Here is a 20385-nt window from a genome sequence, read left to right on the forward strand (position 1 = left end):
AATATTTACTATTGTTATATCTTCTTGTTGGATTATTCCTTTTATGATTTTGTAGCATCCTTCTTTGTCCCTTGTAATAGTCTTTGTTTTAAGGTATATTTTGTCCAAAATAATATTGCTACCCTGGCTTTCTTTTCACTTCCATTTATATGATAAATACGTCATCCCTTCACTTTCAGTCTGCATGTGTGTGTAGGTCTGAAATGAGTCTCTTTTGGGCAGCATATAGAGGGCCTTGCTTTTTTATCCATTCTGTCACCCTTTGTCTTTGGATAATGAACGTTAGTCCATTTACATTCAAAGTAATTATTGATTGGTATGTATTTATTGCCATTTTGTTACTTGACTTACTGTTGTTTTTGTAGTTCTTCTCTGTTCATTTGTCTTTAGTTGCATATCTATTACTGGTTTTGATTTGTGGTCACTGTTAAGTTTATATATACATTTATACATATAGCAGTCCTCAGATTAGGGAAGTTTTTAGCTATTATTTCTTCAAATACATTTTCTGCCCCTTTGTCCCTTCTTCTCTTTCTTTGATCCCTATAATACGAATGATGTTACCATCGATGGTGTCACTGAGTTCCCTCAATCTATTCTCTTTTTTTACTCTTTTTTATTTCTCCTGGTTAGCTTGATTGCTTTCCATTTCTCTGTCTCCAGATCACTAATCTGTACTCTCTAGTCTAGTATTTATTCCATCTGGTATATTTTTCATTTTAATTATTAAATTCTTCATCTCTAATTGGTTCTCTTTTATGTTTTCTGTCTCTTTGTTGAGGGTTTCACTGAGGTTCTCCACTCTTTTCTCAAATCCAATGAGTATCTTTATGGCCATTACTTCAAATTCTCTATCAGGCATATAACTTATCTCTCTTTTGCTTAGCTCTCTTGCTCTGATTGTGTCCTGTTCTTTAATTTGAGACGTATTCCTCTATCTCCTATTTTTGTCGAACTCTCTGTGTCTGTTTCTGTGCATTAAGAAAGTCAGTTATGTCTCCTATTCTTGAAAGTAGTGGTCTTATGAAGAAAAGGTCTGTGGTGTCCTGCAATGCAATATACCCTGTTCATCAGAAACTGGCACTTCAGGGGTGTCTCCTCTGTGTGTTGCATGCACCTTACTGTTGTGACTAAGCCACATTTGCTTTCTGTCTAGTTATCTTCAATGGCTGTCTTTGCCTGTTGTGGGGAGGGTTTGGCCCCGTATTGATAATAGGCCAGTCTGGGGCTGCCTTGGGTTTGAGTTGAGTCAGAGGAGGCATTTGCCAGAACTGTGGTCACATCAAACTGCAGAACACTTTCCCTGTGTTGCCCTGTGAGAGGCTTTCACTGGTGGGCAGGGCCTGCAGTCAGACCAGGTGTCTACCCCCAGCTCACTTCTAGGGCTGCAGTGGAAATTGTCTGTGTGATATCTTCCCCTCTTCCCATGGCAAAAGCCAATTTGGGGTGGTGCTGACCAGTGTAAGGGCTGCTTGCATATTACCAGGCTTATGGCATCACTTTGGATGATCCCCTGCTGAGGGCAGGTTGGAAGAGGTGTCTTTGCAGGAGAACATGGGGGTGGGGTTCACAATGTTAGTAAGGTTTACACTTTCTACTGTGGGAAGAGTACTGGAGCTGCTTTGGGGAACTCCTGGGGAGGTGAAGTTAAAGGGGGCAGTTTCACTGGAGAATGTGGGGGTGGGACATAACAGGGTGTTAGCATTGTGTGCACAGGTCTGCTATGGGAGGGAATGTGTTGCTACCTTGGAGAAGAGCTGAGGGTTGGTTGTAGGGGTGGATCCAAAGAAGAGCATGAGGTGAGCTGCTGTTAACAAGCTAGGTGTAGAGTGTTGGCACTGCACGCATTCCCACAATTCCCGAGTCATGTATCTCGGCTGGTGGGCAGGGAGGGAAATGGTACCCACTGCCTCTTTAGTTCTCAGAGAAGTCTCCTAAAGATACCTGCCCCTCCAGCATACATTCTGAGGTTACTAAATAAATCTCCTTCCCATATACCCCAGGTGTTTTTTCAAACTACTGCTTCTATGCTGTATCTCTACAGGGCTATTTGTTATGCTGTCCCTTTAAGGGCAGAGACTCATTTTTCTATTGCCCTCTCTTTCTCCCCAAGTTGAGCCACTGGTTTTTAAAGTTCCTAGTGTTGAGCCCCACTGATTGTAGGAACTCCTTAATTAAGCCCCTCTGGTTTTTAGAGTCAAATGTTATGGGGATTTGTCTCCCCATTGTGAGTCCTTGTGTCTGGGGTGCCTGGGGTGGGATCTGCTCCTCTCCGTTCTCTGTGTCTGTGGTGTCCCTCCCTCCCACGGCCAGTCTCATAGGTCAGTTTTGTTCCTAATGATGCCTCTAGCCATCAATTTGATTCCTGATCACATGTCCACCCTTCCTACCATTTTTCAGTGTGGCCTCTTCTCTATGATTAGCAGGGGAGAGTCCACTAGTCGTTTTCTAGGTTCTTGACAATGGTGTGGGTGTTATCTAGGTGTATCCATTCGACCAGGTGAACTTAGGATCTTCCTACTCCACCATCTTTTCCAGACAGACGGGTTTTTGATGTAAAACAAAGTTTTATAGCCTTGTGATATCTCAGAAAATTTTCATTTTGAACTTAAAGCCAAGAGTAGGTCATTTCAATTGATAAGCTTTAAGTTAAATACGTAGCGTGTAATTCTTTTAAATCTTCCTATATATGTTATATTCTGCATTAGCTAGTACTCATTTTAACAGAGAAGTCATAAATGACCAGATTAGAAACCTCATCATGTCTCAGTTATCCATTCCAAACTCAATGCATCACTTTTGACTAGATGACAAGGTCAGATCTGAAAGTCTTGTGCTTTGGAGAAAGAAACAACCAGCTTCTTTAGCAACAAAAATGTCAGGAAGTAGCAAATTCCTTCAAGACCTGGATTTTAGATACCCTTATAGACGGTAGTGGAGATACAGGGATCCTTTTCATAATCCTCTGAATAACAGTGTAGGTGGTTGCCTAACAATTCTTGGTCCCTAGGGCACCTGGGTGGCTCAGTCAGTTAAGCATTTGACTTCGGCTTGGGTCATGATCTCTCAGTTCACGAGTTCAGGCCCCATGTTGTGCTCTGTGCTGACAGCTTAGAGCCTGGAGCCTGATTTGGATTCTCTGTCTCCTTCTCTCTCTCTCTCTCTGCCCCTTCCCCACTTGTGCTCTATCTCTGTCTCTCTCAAAAATAAATAAAGATTTTAAAAAATAATAATAATAATTCTTGGTCCCTAAGTATAATGCTCATAGCCCCTGATAAACTCACCCAGACAAGAGGGGAAGGCCTAACACAGAATGCCAAGACGGAAGAGAGCAAAGAAGGGCTGGCTGCTGGGGTAATGTGATCTCTCCAGATGGATTCTTTCATCTTAGATGAAAAGGTCAGTCCTATGATCTTACTATTCTTTTGCAAACATTGCAGTGGTTGACTTTAATACAGGGATTAAGGTCTATCCTTTAAGTGATGTAATGTGAACAATTCTTTCTTAATCTTATATTGATTTAAGGCTCTGCATAGGCTTTGATTTAGTTAAGTGTGCGGAGTAGTTCACAGATAGCTGAATTCCAGCAACAACGACAATTGCTATACTTACACTGCAGCTGTTGAGCTGCTAACTTTTCTTTATAACAGTGTTATAGAATAGAAAGATAGTAGTTGTTTGAATACAACAGACATGACTCTCCATTTGTCTGTACTGTGTTAAAATGTTTTAAAATCACATATTTTTTTTTATTTTGAAAACACTCAAACCTTGAGTTACAGACCAGATTGTTTCCAGACTTTTTCATGAAACTTTAAAATACAGTAAATAATATTACTCCACTGATAATTTTTTAAATAATTATTTAAGGGGATTTCATAATGTCTTAATGATAAGTGACACTTACATATGAGTGCTCCTTTTGAATTGGGCTCAGAGTCATTTAAAAAATAATATCTTGGGGCACCTGGGTGGCTCAGTTAAGCATCTGACTCTTGATTTCGGCTCATGTCATGATCTGACAGTTCGTGAGTTCAAGGCCCATGTCAGGCTCCAAACTGACAGCACAGAGCCTACTTGGGATTCTCTCTCTCTCTCTCTCTCTCTCTCTCTCTCTCTCTCTCTCTCTCCCTGCCCCTCTCCTGCTTGCTTGTTCTCGTTCTCTTTCTCTCTCAAAATAAATAAATAAACTTAAAGAAATAATAGCACGGATGTTTCTCTTCCTTTACTAGCTAAATTCTGGATCAATATACTATGAGTGGCAAAGCTGAGAGAACGTAGTGGAGAGCCAGGGGGTAGGTAGGGGAAATTAAAAATAAGTGCTCTGAAGTCTTGTGATGGCTGAAAGAATGTAAAACAAAAATGTAAGAACACATGAGATAGCATTTTTACATTGTGCCAAAAAAAAAAAAATACCACCCAAAAACAAAAAACAAAACCCAAAAGCCAGTACCATACTTATTATTTCAAGGAATACATCACAGTAGCAGGGTTACTTGTATCATTTGCCTTGAAATAACAGGTACACCCACTCATTGCCCGCCACACCCATATCTCACCTCTAAAGAAAATCAGGGAGGCCAAATGCCTTTTGGGGGTTTGGGGCAAAACCATGCTCTATAGAGGAATTCCACAGAAGGTAGTGACAAACTGACCAATTTCATTCTTTCTTTATAATAGACACAGATTCAAAGAACTATGCAGAAATGGAAGTTCTGTCCTAACGTTTACCAACGTATGTGCTGGTGCTCCGTGAGCCCTGCTGTGTAGCTATCTTTGGCAGCAAGGGTGAATGAGTAGCTAAGAGGGAGATGATAACCTGTTAGACCTAACATGTTCCTGAATCCTTGTGAAAGAGACCCTTGTCACTGAAGGTAACCAGGAATGTCTTTTGTAATCCTGAAAAACCAGAAACCGGGCTTCTGCTTCAGAAATGCCCACTAAGTCTGGAACAGGATGCTTGTTTTCGCCTCCCATTAATCTCTTAGAGATACCATAGTCTTTCCCCTTCCTGAAACACAGATGGTGACACAAGGTCTAATTAAAGGTTAGCTGCCGATTAGGTGCATGTGAGCCCTTTGATCTCACTACAGTGCTTTTCTGTGCATCCCCTCACTCTAAAACTTCTGCACAGTAAAGCCCGAACTTTGCAGAGAATAACTATATACAGAGCCTGGATCATCTTCCACCCCATCCCCGCTGTCAGTAAGTTACCCTGATAAAACTGTGCAAATTGTATGGAGTTACCTGCTTCATTTCCGGTCTCACAGTGTCTTCTCAGTTTGGGGAACAGCTTCCTGTCCCTCCCCTACCTTCTAACGGTAGAGATGAGAGTGTTCCACAGACAACACTTCCCTCCAGCAGCAAATCATCTACTTCACCATCCAACTGTGGGGGTGGCTGCTGCTGTGGAGCTGTTTTCTCCTCCTAAAGGCCAGGTGCCTGCGCAGAAAACTACCTGTCTCTGAGATCATATTTAGCCTCTGAGAAGCTCAAAGTTCCAAGCTCATTGGCAGAACCTCAAATACCCATTTATTCATTTGTTCATATTAATCATGCTTGGTCTCCAGATACAGGGTATATAAAGAAGGCAAAATGTGTACAAAATACTATATAAAACATAGTCTCTTCCCTCAAACTTACAATCAATGGCATGAGCAATTCAAGGCAGATCAGAAAAAATACAAGTGCTGTGAAAAAGAAGAGGAAGGACCTAACAGCAAGGCCAGCGATTACCCACTGTGAAGGAATTCTAATTTGCTAACATGCACGAGGAGAGACCAGTTGGAGTCAGATGGTCTGGAAATCAGCAGTCAAGATAGAGCTGCAGAAGCTTCCAGAATGAATGACTGCCAAGCAGGAGAAATGACGGTACTGTCCTCACTCACTAGACTGTACGAATGGGAGTCACTATAAACTAAGAGAGCTGAGTTGGGGACACTTGGCCACAGCTGAAAGGTGCCCATAAGGCCTTACTGCTTAGTTCTCATCTGCCCCAGTTCTTCCCTTCATCCTCAAGGATATCTTTTGGGAAAAGGCCACTCTTGCCTCAGTTGCTCTTAGCTCCCTGCATATTCCAAACCCTTTGGAAATCCTCCAATTTCTAGCTCTTGAGGGGCATCCATCTACTTGTGAAATCTTTTTCACACAGATCTCCAGTGTGAATTTCCTCTCACATGACCTGCAGGGAGCACAGGCACTCTCTCACCTCCTCCATCCACAGCAGAGCCTCTCACTCCCTCCTCCCTTCAACACAGCCCTCTCCTCCCTGTGATGCCACTGCTGCCTGCCCCAGACTCTCCCACTGCCCAGTCACTGACTCTCTGTTGCACACACACCTCTCTTCTGGCTATGGGATCAGCCACATACACCTCTCTTCTGGCTATGGGATCAGCCACAGCTGCCCTGGTGTCTGAGCTGCGTCCAACCCTTTGTTCACTGATTTTTGTGGCCTCACTCCCTAGCAGACTGCCCAAGAAGATTCCAACCCATCCAGAGTCAGCACTTACACACTGATCTTAATGGAGAGAATGAAATGGGGACGGGAGCCATTTCAGACCCATCTGGATTTTTTTTTTAACAGATGAAACATATGTGTATCTGTAGTGTTCTCTGATCACATGACCAAGTTTCCCCTTGATTTTCTCCATGGATTTTTTAGTTTTCACTCTCCCTTACTGAAAAGAAAAGTGGACTGTAATTCACTATATTGCTTAAATGACATAATTTAAAATAATTGTTTTCTACCTTAGAAATTTTCCCTGATCAACAATTTACTGGTTTCAGTGTGGTCTTAACATAAGAGATGGGGAAAGGAACTTGCTGTCATGATAGGTAAGTACATGAGAATCAAAGGGCCAGCATTTACTATTGCACCCAGCTTTATTGTATTGTTATTCCATTTTTTTATTATCTTTTCATTATTTTTGAATTCCAGTATAATTAACGTACAGTGTTGTATTAGTTTCTGGTGTACAATATAGTGATTCAACAATCCTGTGAACACTGAATATGTATCAAGATAAGTATACTCTTAGTCCTTCACCTATTTTACTCATCCCCTCACCCACCTCCCCTCTAGTAAATACCCGTTTGTTCACTCTACTTAAGAGTTTGGGGTTGTCTTTTTTTCTTTGTTCATTTGTTTTGTTACTTAAATTCTACATATGAGTGAAATCATATGGTATTTGTCTTTCTCTAATGGACTTATTTCACTGAGCATTATACTCTCTAACTCCATCCGTGTTGTTGCAAATGGCAAGATTTCATTCTTTTTATGGTTCAGTAATATTCCAGTGTATGGAATCCCTTCATCTAGTGATGGATACTGGACACATGAATTGCTTTCATGTATTTAGCTCTTGTAAATAATGGTGCAATAAACACAGGAGTCCATGTATCTTTTCAGATTATTGTTTTCATATTAACTGGGTCAATACCCAGTCGTGAAATTACTGGATCATATGGTTATTTTATTTTCAATTTTTTGAGGAACCTCCATACTGCTTTCTACAGTGACTGCACCAGTTTGCATTCCTACCAACAGTGCATGAGGGTACCTTTCTCTACTCATCCTTACCAGCACTAGTTGTTTCTTCTGTGTTTTGTTTTGTTTTGTTTTGTTCTGTTTTGTTTTAGCCATTCTGATAGATATGAGGTGATATCTCATTGTGGTTTTTATTTGCATTTCTCTGATGATGAGTGATATTGAGCATGTTTTCATGTGTCTATTGGCTATTTGGATGTCTTCTTTGGATAAATGTCTGTTATGTTTTCTGCCCATTTTTTAATTGAGTTGTTTGCTTTTGAGGTGTTGAGTTGTAGACTTTTTGTATATATTTTTTACACTAAACCCTTGTCAGATATATCATTTACAAATCTCTTCGTCCATTCAGTAGGTTGTCTTTTAGTTTTGTTGGTTGTTTCCTTTGCTGTACAGAAACTTTTTATTTTGATGAGCTCTTAATAGTTTATTTTTGCTTTCATTTTCCTTGCCACAAGACACATGTCTAGAAAAATATCGTTACAGCCAATGTCAGAGAAATTATTGTCTGTGCTCTCTTTGAGGAGTTTTATGGTTTCAGGACTCACATTTAGGTCTTTAATCCACGTTGAGGTTATCTTTGTGTGTGATACAAGAAAATGGTCCAGGGTGCCTGGGTGGCTCAGTCAGTTAAGCTTCCAACTCTTGATTTCAGCTCAGGTCATGATCTCATGGAGCCTGCTTGGGATTCTTTCTTTCCCTGTCTCTCTGCCCCTCTTCCCCCGCAAAAATAAATAAACTTGAAAAAAAATGGTCCCATTTCGTTCTTCTGCATTTAGCTGTCCAGTTTTCCCAACACCATTTCCCATTGCATATTCTTGCCGCCTTTGTAGTAGATCAATTGACCATATAATCATGGGTTTATTTCTGGACTCTCTATTCTGTTCTAGTGATTTATGTGTCTATTTTTGTGGTGATATCACACCATTTTGATTACTATAGCTTTCTAGTATGTCTTGGAAACTAGAATTGTGATGCCTCTAGTTTTGATTTAGCTATTAGTGGTCTTTTGTGTTTCCATACAAATTTTAGGATTCTTTGTTCTACTATTGTGAAAAATTTTATTGGTATTTTCATAGAGATTGCATTAAATTTCTGTAGATTACTTTGAGTATTAACAATATTTTAATATTTGTTTTCCCAATCCATGAGCATGGAATATCTTTCCATTTGTGTGTGTCATCTTCAATCTCTTTCATTAATGTTTTATACTTTTCAGAGTACAGATCTTTCACTTCCTTAGTTTAGTCTTAGGTATTTTACTCTTTTTAGTGCAATTATAAATGGGATGATTTTCTTAATTTCTTCTTCTACTTCATTATTAGTGTACACAAATGCAATGAATTTCTGTATATTGATTTTGGATTCTGCAACCTTACTTAATTCATTTATCAGTTCTAGTAGTTTTTTGATGGAGTCCTTAGGGTTTTCTATATATAGTCTCCTGTCATCTGCAAATAGTGAAAGTTTTACTTCTTCCTCACCAGTTTCAATACATTTTATTCCCTTTTCTTAACCGACTGAGCCACCCAGGCACCCCGATTTTATTCCTTTTTCTTGTATGAATCCTGTGGCTAGAACCTCCAGCACTCTCCTGAATAAAAATAGTGAGAATGGACATTCTTGTCTTGTTCCTGATCTTAGGGGAAAAGCTCTCAATTTTTCACCATTGAGTATGATGTTAGCCGTGGGTTTTTCATATGTAGTCTTTATTATGTTGAGCTACTTTCCCTCTAAACCTACTTTGTTGAGGACTTCTATCTTAAATGGATGTTGTACTTTGTCAACTGCTGTTTCAGCATCTATTGAAATGATCATATGGTTTTTATCATCTCTTATTGATGATGTATCATGTTGATAGATTTGCAAATATTGAATTACACTTGTATCCCAGAAATAAATCCCACTTGATCATAGTGAATGATTTAGTGTATTATTGGATTTAGTATGCTAATATTTTGTTGAGGATGTTTGCATCAATGTTGATCAGAGATATTGGCCTATAGTTCTCTTTTTTTTTTAATAGTGTCTTTAGTTGGTTTTGGTATCAGAGTAATGCTGGCCTCATAGAATGAATTTGGAAGCTGCCCTTCCTCTTATATTTTTTGGAATAGTTTGAGAAGAAAGGGTATTAACTCTTTTTTAGATGTTCAGTAGAATTAATCTGTGAAGCCATCTGGTCCTGGACTGTTGCTTGTTGGGAATTTTCTTATTATTAACTCAATTTCATTCTGGTAATCAGTCTGTTCACATATTCTATTTCTTCCTGTTTCAGGAAGGTTGTTTGGGAGATTGTATGTTTCTAGAAATTTGTCCATTTCTTGTAAGTTGTCCAGTTTGTTGCCATTTTTCATAATAGTCTCTGAAAATTCTTTGTATTTCTGTAGTGTTAGGTGACATTTCTCCTCTTTAATTTCTGATTTTGTTTATTTTAGTTCTCTCTCTCTCTCTTTTTTTGGATGAGTTTGGCTGAAGTTTTTTCAATTTTGTTGATCCTTTCAAAGAACCAGCCCCTGGCTCCGTTGATTAGTTCTATTGGGTGTTGTTGTTGTTGATGTTATTGTTGTTTCTATTTCATTTATTTCTGCCCAATCTATTATTTCCTTCCTTCTGCTTGTTTGGGGACTTGTTTGCTCTTTTTTCTTGTTCCCTCAGGTGTAAGATTAGGTTGTTTATTTAAGATTTTTTTTCTTTCTTGAGATATTGTTATAATCTCTCTTAGAAAAGCTTTTACTGCATCCTGAATGAGTGAATGTGGACCATTGTGTTTTCATTTTCATTTGTTTCCATGTATTTTTTTATTTCCTCTTTGATTTTTTTTGGTTGACCCATTTATTGCTTAATAGTATGATATTTAACCTCCATGTATTTGTGTTCTTTCCAGATTTTTTGTTTGGTCAATTTCTAGTTTCATAACATTGTATTCAGAAGAGATGCATGGTATAACTTCTATCTTTTAAAATTTGTTGAGACTTGCTTTGTGGCCTAACACGTGATCTATTGTGGAGAATGTTTCATGTGCACTTGAAAAGAATGTGTATTCTATTGTTTAGGATGGAATGTTCTGAATATATGTTAAATCCATCTGGTCCAGTGTGTCATTTAAAGGCATTGTTTCCTTGTTGATTTTCTGTTTGGATGATCTGTCCATTGTTGTAAGTGGAGTGTTAAAGTCCCCTACTATTACTTACTTTGTTTGTTAATAGCTGCTTTATATATTTGGGAGCTTTCATGTTGGGTGCATAAATATTTGAAACTGTTATATCCTCTTGTTGGATTAGTCCCTTTATGATTATGTAGGGTTCTTCTTTGTCTCTTGTAAAGGTCTTTGTTTTAAGGTCTATTTTCTCCAATATAAGTATTGCTACCCTTGCTTTCTTTTCACTTCCATTTGCATGAGAATTGTTTTTCCATCTCTTCACTTTCAGTCTACATGTATGTTTAGGTCTGAAATGAGTCTCTTGTAGGCAGCATATATATGGGTCTTGCTTTTTTATCCACTCAGTCACCCTTTGTCTTTTGATATGAGCATTTATTTGGTCCATTTACATTCAAAGTAATTATTGAGAGGCATGTACTTATTACCATTTTGTAAACAACTTTAAGTTGTTTTTGTAGTACTTCTCTTGCCCTCTTCTCTTGTGGTTTGCTGGCATTCTTTAGTGGTATACTTGGATTCCTTTCTCTTTATTTTTTGCATATCTATTACTGGTTTTTGATTTCTGGTTTCCATTAGGTTTATATATAATATCTTACACATATAGGTGTCTATGCTAAGCTGATGGTCACTTAAGTTTGAACTCATTCTAAAAGCACATAAAGTTTTACTGCTCTCTCTCTCTCTCTCTCTCTCTCTCTGTCTCTCTGTCTCTCATGTTTTAGGCACATCATGTCATACTTTAAATCCTTTTATTTTATGAATCCTTGACTAATTTTTATAGATATACTTGATTTTACTGATTGGACTTGTGCTTTCTATTTTTCCTACTCCTGCCTATGGTCTTCCCTTTCCACTCAAAGAATCCCCTTTCAGATTTCCTCTAATGTTTACTGGCGGTGAATTCCTTTAACTTTTGTTTTTGTAGAAAACTCTTTATCTCTCCTTCCATTCTGAATTATAGCCTTGCCAGATAAGGTATTCTTGGTTGTAGGTTATTTTCTTTCAACACTTCGAATAAATCATGCCACTCCCATCTGGTCAGCAAAGTTTCTGCTGAAAAACCACCTGATAGTCCTTAAGGGGTTTTCTTTCCTGTAACTGTTTTCTCCTGCTGCTTTTAAAATTCTCTTTATCACTACTTTTTGCCATTTTAATTACTATGTGTCATGGTGTGGACCTCCTTGGGTTGATTTTGTTGGGTGCTCTCTGTGCCTCCTGGATCTGAATTTCTGTTTCCCTCCCCAGATTGAGGAAGTTTTTAGCTCTTAGTTCTTCAAATAAATTTTCTGCCCCTTTCCCTCTCTTCTTCGGGGATCCCTATAATGTAAATGTTATGCTAGATAGTGTCATTGAGTCCCCTTAATCTAGTCCCATTTTTTCTTTTTTCTTCCTCCTGTTCATCATGATTGCTCTCCATCCATTACTCTGTTCTCCAGGTCACTGATCCGTTCTGCTTTCTCTGGTCTTATTCCAATTTTTCATTTCAGTTATTGAGATTTTCATCTCTGTTTGGTTCTCTTTTATGTTTTCTGTCTCTTCGTTGAGGGTGTCACTGAGGTCCTCCATTTTTTCCTCAAATCTGATGAGAATCTTTATGGCCACTACTTTAAATTCTCTATCAGGCATATTACTTATTTCTGTTTGTTTAGCTTTCTTGCTGTGATTTTGTCCTATTCTTTCATTTGGAACAAATCATCTGTCTCATTTTGTCTAACTCTCTGGGTCTGTTTCTGGGTGTTAGAAAAATTAGCTATGTCTCCTACTCCTGAAAGTATTGCCCTTATGAAAAAGAGGCCTGCAGTGCAGAGACCCCACTTACAGAAACAGGTGCTTCAGGGGCGTCTCCTATATGCGTTGCATGCACCCTATTGTGGCTGAGCTGCATTTGCTTTCAGTCTAGTTGTCCGCAATGGCTGTCACTGACTATTGTGGGTAGGGTTTGGTCCCTGTGTCAATGGGCCAGTACGGGGAATACCTTGGGCTTGAGTTGAGCCAGGTGTTTGCCAGAGATGCAGTAGCACCCAATTGCAGGGCACTCTCCCTATGTTGAACCCTGAGATGTTCACTGCGGGGTAGGGCCTGCAGTCAGACCACATATCTTCACACAGTCACTGCTGGCACATTTGGACTGGTATGTATGGTTTTCCTCACCCTTCCTCAGGGCAGGAGTCATTTCGGAGTGGTGCTGGCCGGGGCTGCTTTCATACTATCAAGCTTGTGGCACTGCTTCGGATGGACTTCTGAGTGTAGTTTGGGGGGAGATGGGTGCACTTGTTAGCAAAGCTAGATGGAGAGTGTCCATGCTACGCTAGTTGCTGCAGGTATCTAGGCTAGGGGGCAGAGGAGAGAAATGGTGCTTGCTAGCTCTTTTGTTCTCGGAGAAATGTAAGATCCCTGCCCCTCCAGTACACATTCTGAGATTAGTAAATATATCTTCCTGTATATCCCAGGCATTTTTAAAACTGCTTATATGCCATATCTCAGTAGGGTTTTTGCTATGTTGTCTCTTTAAGGGTGAGGACTCAGTTTCCTCTTGCCCTCTTGCTCTGAGCAAAGCCTGATGATTTTTAAAGTTCCCAGTGTTGGGGCGCCTGGGTGGCTCAGTCGGTTAAGTGTCCAACTTCAGCTCAGGTCACCATCTCACGGTCCGTGAGTTCGAGCCCCGAGTCGAGCTCTGGGCTGATGATGGCCCAGAGCCTGGAGCCTGCTTCCCATTCTGTGTCTCCCTCTCTCCCTGACCCTCCCCTGTTCATGCTCTGTCTCTGTCTCAAAAATAAATAAACGTTAAAAAAAAAAATTTTTTTTAAAGTTCCCAGTGTTGAGCCCCATTGATCATAAAAACTCATAAAGTCCTTCTGGCTTTCAAAGGCAAAAATTATGGGGATTCATCTTCCCATGGTGGATCCCCCCATGCCTGGGGTGCTGGATGTAGAGTCTGCTAGTCTCTTCTATCCATGCCTGAGGTGTGCCTCCCTCCCCTCCTCAGTTTTGAGGGGGGGGGGGGTTTGTTTCTAACTGCATTGCTGCCTTTCCTACACTCTGAAGTGGCCTCTTCTCTACACTAAACAGTGAAAGTCTGTTCTGTGAGTCTTTGGGTCATTTTCTGGGTTTACACTGATGTGGATTTTATCTAAGTGTATTCATGGTAGTAAGTGAGGTAAGGATCTTTCTACTCTGCCATCTTCCCTGGAAGTCCCCGTTCCACTCAACTTTGACCTCTCCTAATCTGATGACAGTCTATCAGAAAATGGCTCTCTTTCCAGCACCTTTTTTATTTTCCTTCAAAGTCCTGCTGTGGCTTAATGGCCTTAGCTTTTTCAGAGTTTGTATCTTTCTCCTCGGGATACCACAATTTATGAGACGGGCTCTAGCTCCCAACCGCTCCCCAGGCTCGCCGCTCCTGATGAGCCCTTGTTACCCTCCCAGGCCAACAGTTACTTTGCTCCACCTGCCCCCAAATAAGGATTTTTATCACCTGCTTAAAGCACCTCCACATTTCAGAAGATTTCACACAGAGGGGTTCAGAATCCTGGGAATCAGTCCATGTTTTATTTTACAGTACATTCATATAAGTTCCTGCATTTCCAAGGTAACCAGATCACATTCAGGTTAGCACTGCTGGTAACAAAATTATACAACTACCCTGGCTTCAAAAACAAGATAGGATGATACATATTAATATCTGTTTCCCTTTAATACTGTAGAAGACAATACCTCACAAAAATAAAATCACATGCCTTTTACAATCCAGTGTGAAGGCATATTTATGTTAAAAGAAACCATTTTAGACATGTGGAGAAGAGTTTCAAAGCTTAAGATATCTAAAATGTCCCCCCAGTGCCATCTGTCTCTTCTGTCAGCTGGCACATTCAATATCAATGCCTTGGGAAGAGAGGGACAGAGGAAAGCAAGGGACCATTTAGCTCTGAAACTCATGGCTTCTTAGGCTACTTCTGTAAAAACTACTTAAATAACCTAAAATGCTAAAAAGAGTTAATATTAACAAGGGATGGTAATATAGGAAGCACCTGGAGAAAATTCCTCCAGTAACTGAGGGGAAATAGAAGCTGCAGACATTTCACAAAAATGGAAAACTGTATCACATCCAGTAATACATTAAGTTTGGAAAATACACTTTCACTTTACTGTACGAAAAGACTATGATCCATGTTCTAGTCTTGAATCTGTTCATAAAAAGAGCCACAGCCTCCATCTGCAATATTTTCTGTAGGCATCATTACCATCGAAGAGTGACCAATATCCCAACCCTTGAAGAATATAACAAGCCAAACTGAGCTATAATAAAGGCTAGAATGAATTAGGAGAAAATTCAGATGTGTGAGAAGTAGAAGTTAAATTCATTTGGGTCATTTTTTCTAGATAAAAAAGGTTAGAAAATGTTTTGGACCCAGGTCCAACATAGCTGGAATGATAAGTTATTGAAAATGCAAGCCCCCATCCAGAAACCACGTGCTTAATGTAGCACCCTTCTCCCAGAAGTTCAATGTGCTTTTGTATTATTACCAATTCATTACATAATGAAGTACATGATTCAGAATATACTTGGACTTATTGTTAATTCCAATGACTAAAGAGTTCCTGCCACTTGCTGCCAAGAAATTTTTGAGTCCTTCACTTATTAGGTTATAAATGGAATTTATACTCATACTTTCTGACCCCAATAGAAACACCACCCCTTTCAAGGCTCAAATATATGATGGAAGAGGAAATAAGACACTTAGTAAGAAAGCCTCAAAACATACAATGAAAAACCAGAGCCAGTGCATGTTACAACCCCTGAAGACAGCCCCCAGCAGCAGGGTGAGCAAGGGGAGAAGTGATGTTTTTGAAACCAGAGTGACTTGTAACTAACTGCCTAACAGTAAAATCACACAGTAAAATGCAGAATAAGTCAACAAATAGCCAAGGTTTACATTATATCTAGAAATATGTTTTATGCTTTAAAAAAAATTGCAATGCACTCCAAAAAAATTTTTCAGATAATTCATGTACAACAGAAGGCACTGTTATCCGCATAAATCCATTGATTCTGCATGGCAAAAACCTGAGACGTGCAATTCAATCCTTTAAATCCACCTTGGTCATTCATCCTTTGGAGAATATGATTTGTCCTTTTCAGTCCACTGATTTTGTTCTTCTTTAATTTCATACATTACAGTAGCTGCTTAGAATATATATTTCAGGGTGAGAAAGGTCAAAGGGGAAGAGGGAGTGGATAAATGTGCTGCCCAATGTCAGTTATCCGGCACAGCAGCAGGGTGCTGAAAAGCAGCTCACTGTCGTCCTCCCCTTGACCTTCACATTCCCCTGGTGAAGGAAAATATAGTGATGACATTCGGTAGGCTGATGTTCCTTCTTTCAGTTGTTGCTGGGCACAGTCCCAAAGTTAAATGCGGAGAGGACTCCTTTGTTTTCAAACGTGAAGCCTCCCTGTTGTTCAATCTTCTTCTTGGCCTCTAGTATTTGTCAAGAGAAAGGGAGGGGACAAAATTAGAGTATTTAAGGTGACAAAGTTGGAAATAACCTAAAATGAGCTAGATTTATTTATACTTAGCATTGTGAAGGACTGTGACTTATGATATTAGTTATCCTGCCCAACCAAGCATTAGCCTTTTTTGGTTTTAAGTCTAGTGTAGTTAATATACAGTGTTATATTAGTTGCCGGTGTATAATATAGTGATTTAACACTTCCACACAACACTCACTGCTCATCAAGGTAAGTATATTCCTGAACTCTTTCACCTATTTTGCCCACTCCCCCCCCCCCCCCCGCCCCCCGCACCTCCCCTCTGGTAACCATCTGTTTGTTCTCTTTAGTTACTAGTAGGTTTTTTGGTTTGTCTCTCTTTTTTTCCCCTTTGTCCATGTGTTTCTTAAATTTCGCATATGAGTGAAATCATATGGCATTTATCCTTCTCTGACTGGCTTATCTTGCTTGGCATTATACTCTCTAGATCCATCCGTATTGTTGCAAATGACAGGATTTCATTCTTATTTATAGCTGAATAATATTCCATTGTACATATATATACACAATTTCTTTATCCATTCACCTATTGATGGACACCTGGGCTGCTTCTATCAATTGGCTATTGTAAATAATAATAGCAATAAACACAGGGGTGTGTGTGTGTGTGTGTGTATATATATATACATATATACACATACATATATACATACATATATATACACTCATAAATATATACACACATACATATATATACACATACATGTACACATACATGTACATATACATATACATATCTTTGATTAGTGTTTTTGTATTCCTTATAGCTAAATACCCAGTAGTGCAATTACTGGATCATATGGTAGTTCTATTTTTCACTTTTTGAGGAACCTCCATACTGTCTCCCGCAGTGGCTGCACCAATTTGCATTCCCATCAACAGTGCACAGGATTTCCTTTTTCTCTACATCCTTGACAACACTTGTTGTTTCTTGTGTTTTTTATTCTAGCCAGTCTGATAGGTGTAAGGTGATCTCTCATCATGCTTTTGATTTGCATTTCTCTGATGATGAGTGATGTTGAGCATCTTTTTACATTGTCTGTTGGCCACCTGGATATCTTCTTTGGACAAATGTCTGTTCAAGTGTTCTGACCATTGTTTAAATGGATTGTTTTCTGGGTGTTATGTTGTATGAATAACTTACACTAACCATTTACTGGACTGTCATTTGCAAATCTCTTTCCCATTCAGTAGGCTTTTAGTTTTGTTGGTTGTTTCCTTTGCTGTGCAGAAGTTTTTATCATGATGTAATCCCAACAGTTTATTTTTGCTTTTGTTTCCCTTACCTCAGGAAACTGATCTACAGAGACGTTGGTATAGCTGATGTCAGAAAAATTACTGCCTGTGCTCTCTTCTGTAAGTTTATGGTTCCAGGTCTCCCATTTATGTCTTTAATATATTTTGAGTTTATTTTTGTATATGGTGTAAGAAAGTGGTCCACTTTTCCCAAAACCATTGAAGAGACTCTGTTCTATTGCATATTCTTGCCTCCTTTGTCACAGATTTACTGGCCATATAATTATGCGTTTATTTATGAGCTTTCCGTTCTTCATCTTGATCTGTGTGTCTATTTTTGTGCCAGTACCATACTGTCTTGATTACTACAGCTTTGTAATATACCTTGGAATCTGGGATTGTGATACCTCCAGTTTTTTCTTTTTCAAGACTGCTTTATTTGGGGTCTTCTGTGGTTCCACACAAATTTTAAGACTGTTTGTTCTAGGGGCACATGGGTGGCTCATTTGGTAAGCGTCCGACTTCAGCTCCAGTCATGATCTCACAGTTCACAAGTTTGAGCCCTGCATCGGGCTCTATGCCGACAACTCAGAGCCTGGAGCCTGCTTCAGATTCTGCGTCTCCCTCTCTTTCTGCACCTCCCCTGCTCCCTTTCTCTCAAAAATAAATATAACATTAAAAATAATTTTAAAAAAAGATGGTTCTAGTTCTGTGAAAACTACTGTTGGTACTTTGATAGGGATTGCCTTAAATCTGTAGATTGCTTTGAGTAGTATGCACTTTTTAACAACATTCTTCCAATGGTTTATACTTTTCAAACTATAGGTCTTTTACCTTCTTGGTTAAGTTTATTCCTAGGTATTTTACTCTTTTTGGTGTGATTGTAAATGGGATTGTTTTCTTAATTTCTCTGACATTTCATTATTAGTGTATACAAATGCATGTTGATTTTGTATCCCACGACCTTAATGAACTCATTTATCAGTTCTAGTAGTTCTTCAATGGAGTCTTTAAGTTTTCTATGTATACAATCCCATGTTATCTGCAAATAGTGAAAGTTTTACTTCCTCCTTATGAATTTGGATGCCTTTATCCCTTTTTGTCTCAAGCTGTGGCTAGAACTTCCAGTACTATGTTGAATAAAAGTGGTGAGTGGACATCCTTGTCTTGTTCCTGATCTTAGAAGAAAAACTGTTTTTCACCATTCAGTCTGATGTTAGCTGTGGGTTTTTCACATGTAGTCTTTTTATATTGAGCTATGTTCCATCTACCACTTTGTTGAATGTTATTATCATGAATGGATGTTGTACTTTGTCAAATGTTTTTTCTGCATCTACTGAAATGATCATATGGTTTTTATACTTTGTCTTATTAATGTGATATATCACATTGGTTGATTTGCAAGTATCGAACCACTCTTGCATCCTGGGAATAAATCTCACTTGATTGTGATGAATGATTTTTTTTAAAATAGTGTTGGATTTAGTGTACTAATATTTTGTTGAGGATTGTTGAATCTGTCTTCACCAGAGATACTGGCCTGGTAGTTCTTTTTGTGGTATCTTTATCTGGTTTTGGTATCAAAGTAATGCTGGCCTCATGGAATGAATTTGGAAGTTTTGCCTCCTCTTCTATTTCTTTGAAAAGTTTAAGAAGAATAGGTATTAACTCTTCTTTAAATGTCTGGTAGAATTCACCTGTGAAGTCATGTGGTCCTGGACTTTTGTTTGTTGGGAGTCTTTTGATTACTGATTGAATTTCATTGCCAGTAACTGATCTGTTCAAATAGTCTATCTCTTCCTGGTTCAGTTTTGGGAGAACTGGTTCAGTACTGGCAATGTTTCTAAGAAGTTATCCATTTCTTATAGGTTGTCCAATTCATTGGCATATAATTTTTCACAATATTCTCTTACAATCCTTTGTATTTCTGTGGTGTTACTTCTCCTCTTTCATTTCTGATTTTGAGTCCTTTCTCTCTCTGATGGGTACAGCTAAAGGTTTGTTAATTTTTGTTGATCTTTTCACAGAACCAGCTCCTGGTTTTATTGATCTATTGTTTTTCAGTTTCTATATCATTTATTTCTGCTCTAATCATTATTATTTCCTTCCTTCTGCTAGTTCGGGGATTTGTTCTTTTTTTCTTGTTTCCTCGGGTGTAAGGTTAAGATTTTTCTTGTTTCTTGAAGTAGACTGGTATCATTATTATCTTCTCTGTTGAGAATGACTTTTGCTGCTCCCAACAATCTTTGACCACTGTGTTTTCATTTTCATTTGTCTCCATGTATCTTTTTATTTCTTCTTTGATTTCTTCGTTGACTCATTCATCATTTAGTAGCATGTTATTTAATCTCCATGTACTTGTGTTCTTTCCAGGTTTTTTCTTGTGATTCATTTCTACTTTCATAGCATTCTGCTCAGAAAAGATGCATATGACTTCAATCTTTTTGAATTTGTCAAAACTTGTTTTGTGGCCTGATACGTGATCTACTGTGGAGAATGTTTCATGTGCAGTTGAAAAAATGTGTATTCTGCCGTTTTAGGACAGAAGGTTCTGAATATATCTGTTAAATCCATCTGATCCAGTATGTCCTTCAAAGGCATTATTTCCATCTTGATTTCCTGTTTGGATATCTCTTCTTTGATATGGGGGGGGGGGGGGGGGGTCTTGGAGTCCCTTCCTATTACTGTATTACTATCAGTTAATAACAAATAAAGGAACTAATTGTTTCGTGTATTTGTGTGTTCCCATGTTGGGTGCATAAATATTTGCAACTGTTTTATCTTCTTATTGTTCCCTTTAAAATTATGTAAGGTCCTTTCTTTGTCTCTTGTTAAGTCTTTGTTTTAACATCTATTTTGCCCAATATAAATATTGCTACCCTGGCTTTCTTTTTGCTT

The 20385-nt window shown here is 38.8% G+C and overlaps 1 protein-coding gene across 2 annotated transcripts in view; it reads right to left on the reverse strand.

The window, feature by feature from the left end:
* Positions 1–14223: 14223 nt before the first annotated feature.
* IPO8 (importin 8) overlaps positions 14224–20385 on the reverse strand; it is an 86194-nt gene continuing 80032 nt past the window's right edge. For both annotated transcript variants that reach the window (XM_047867450.1, XM_047867451.1), the window contains exon 25: positions 14224–16180. In XM_047867450.1, the coding sequence (XP_047723406.1) occupies positions 16083–16180 (98 nt within the window). In that variant the 3' untranslated portion in view covers positions 14224–16082. The remainder of the gene's footprint in view (positions 16181–20385) is intronic.

This window comes from Prionailurus viverrinus, chromosome B4, assembly GCF_022837055.1.
Source record: "Prionailurus viverrinus isolate Anna chromosome B4, UM_Priviv_1.0, whole genome shotgun sequence".
In the NCBI taxonomy this organism is placed as follows: Eukaryota; Metazoa; Chordata; class Mammalia; order Carnivora; family Felidae; genus Prionailurus; species Prionailurus viverrinus.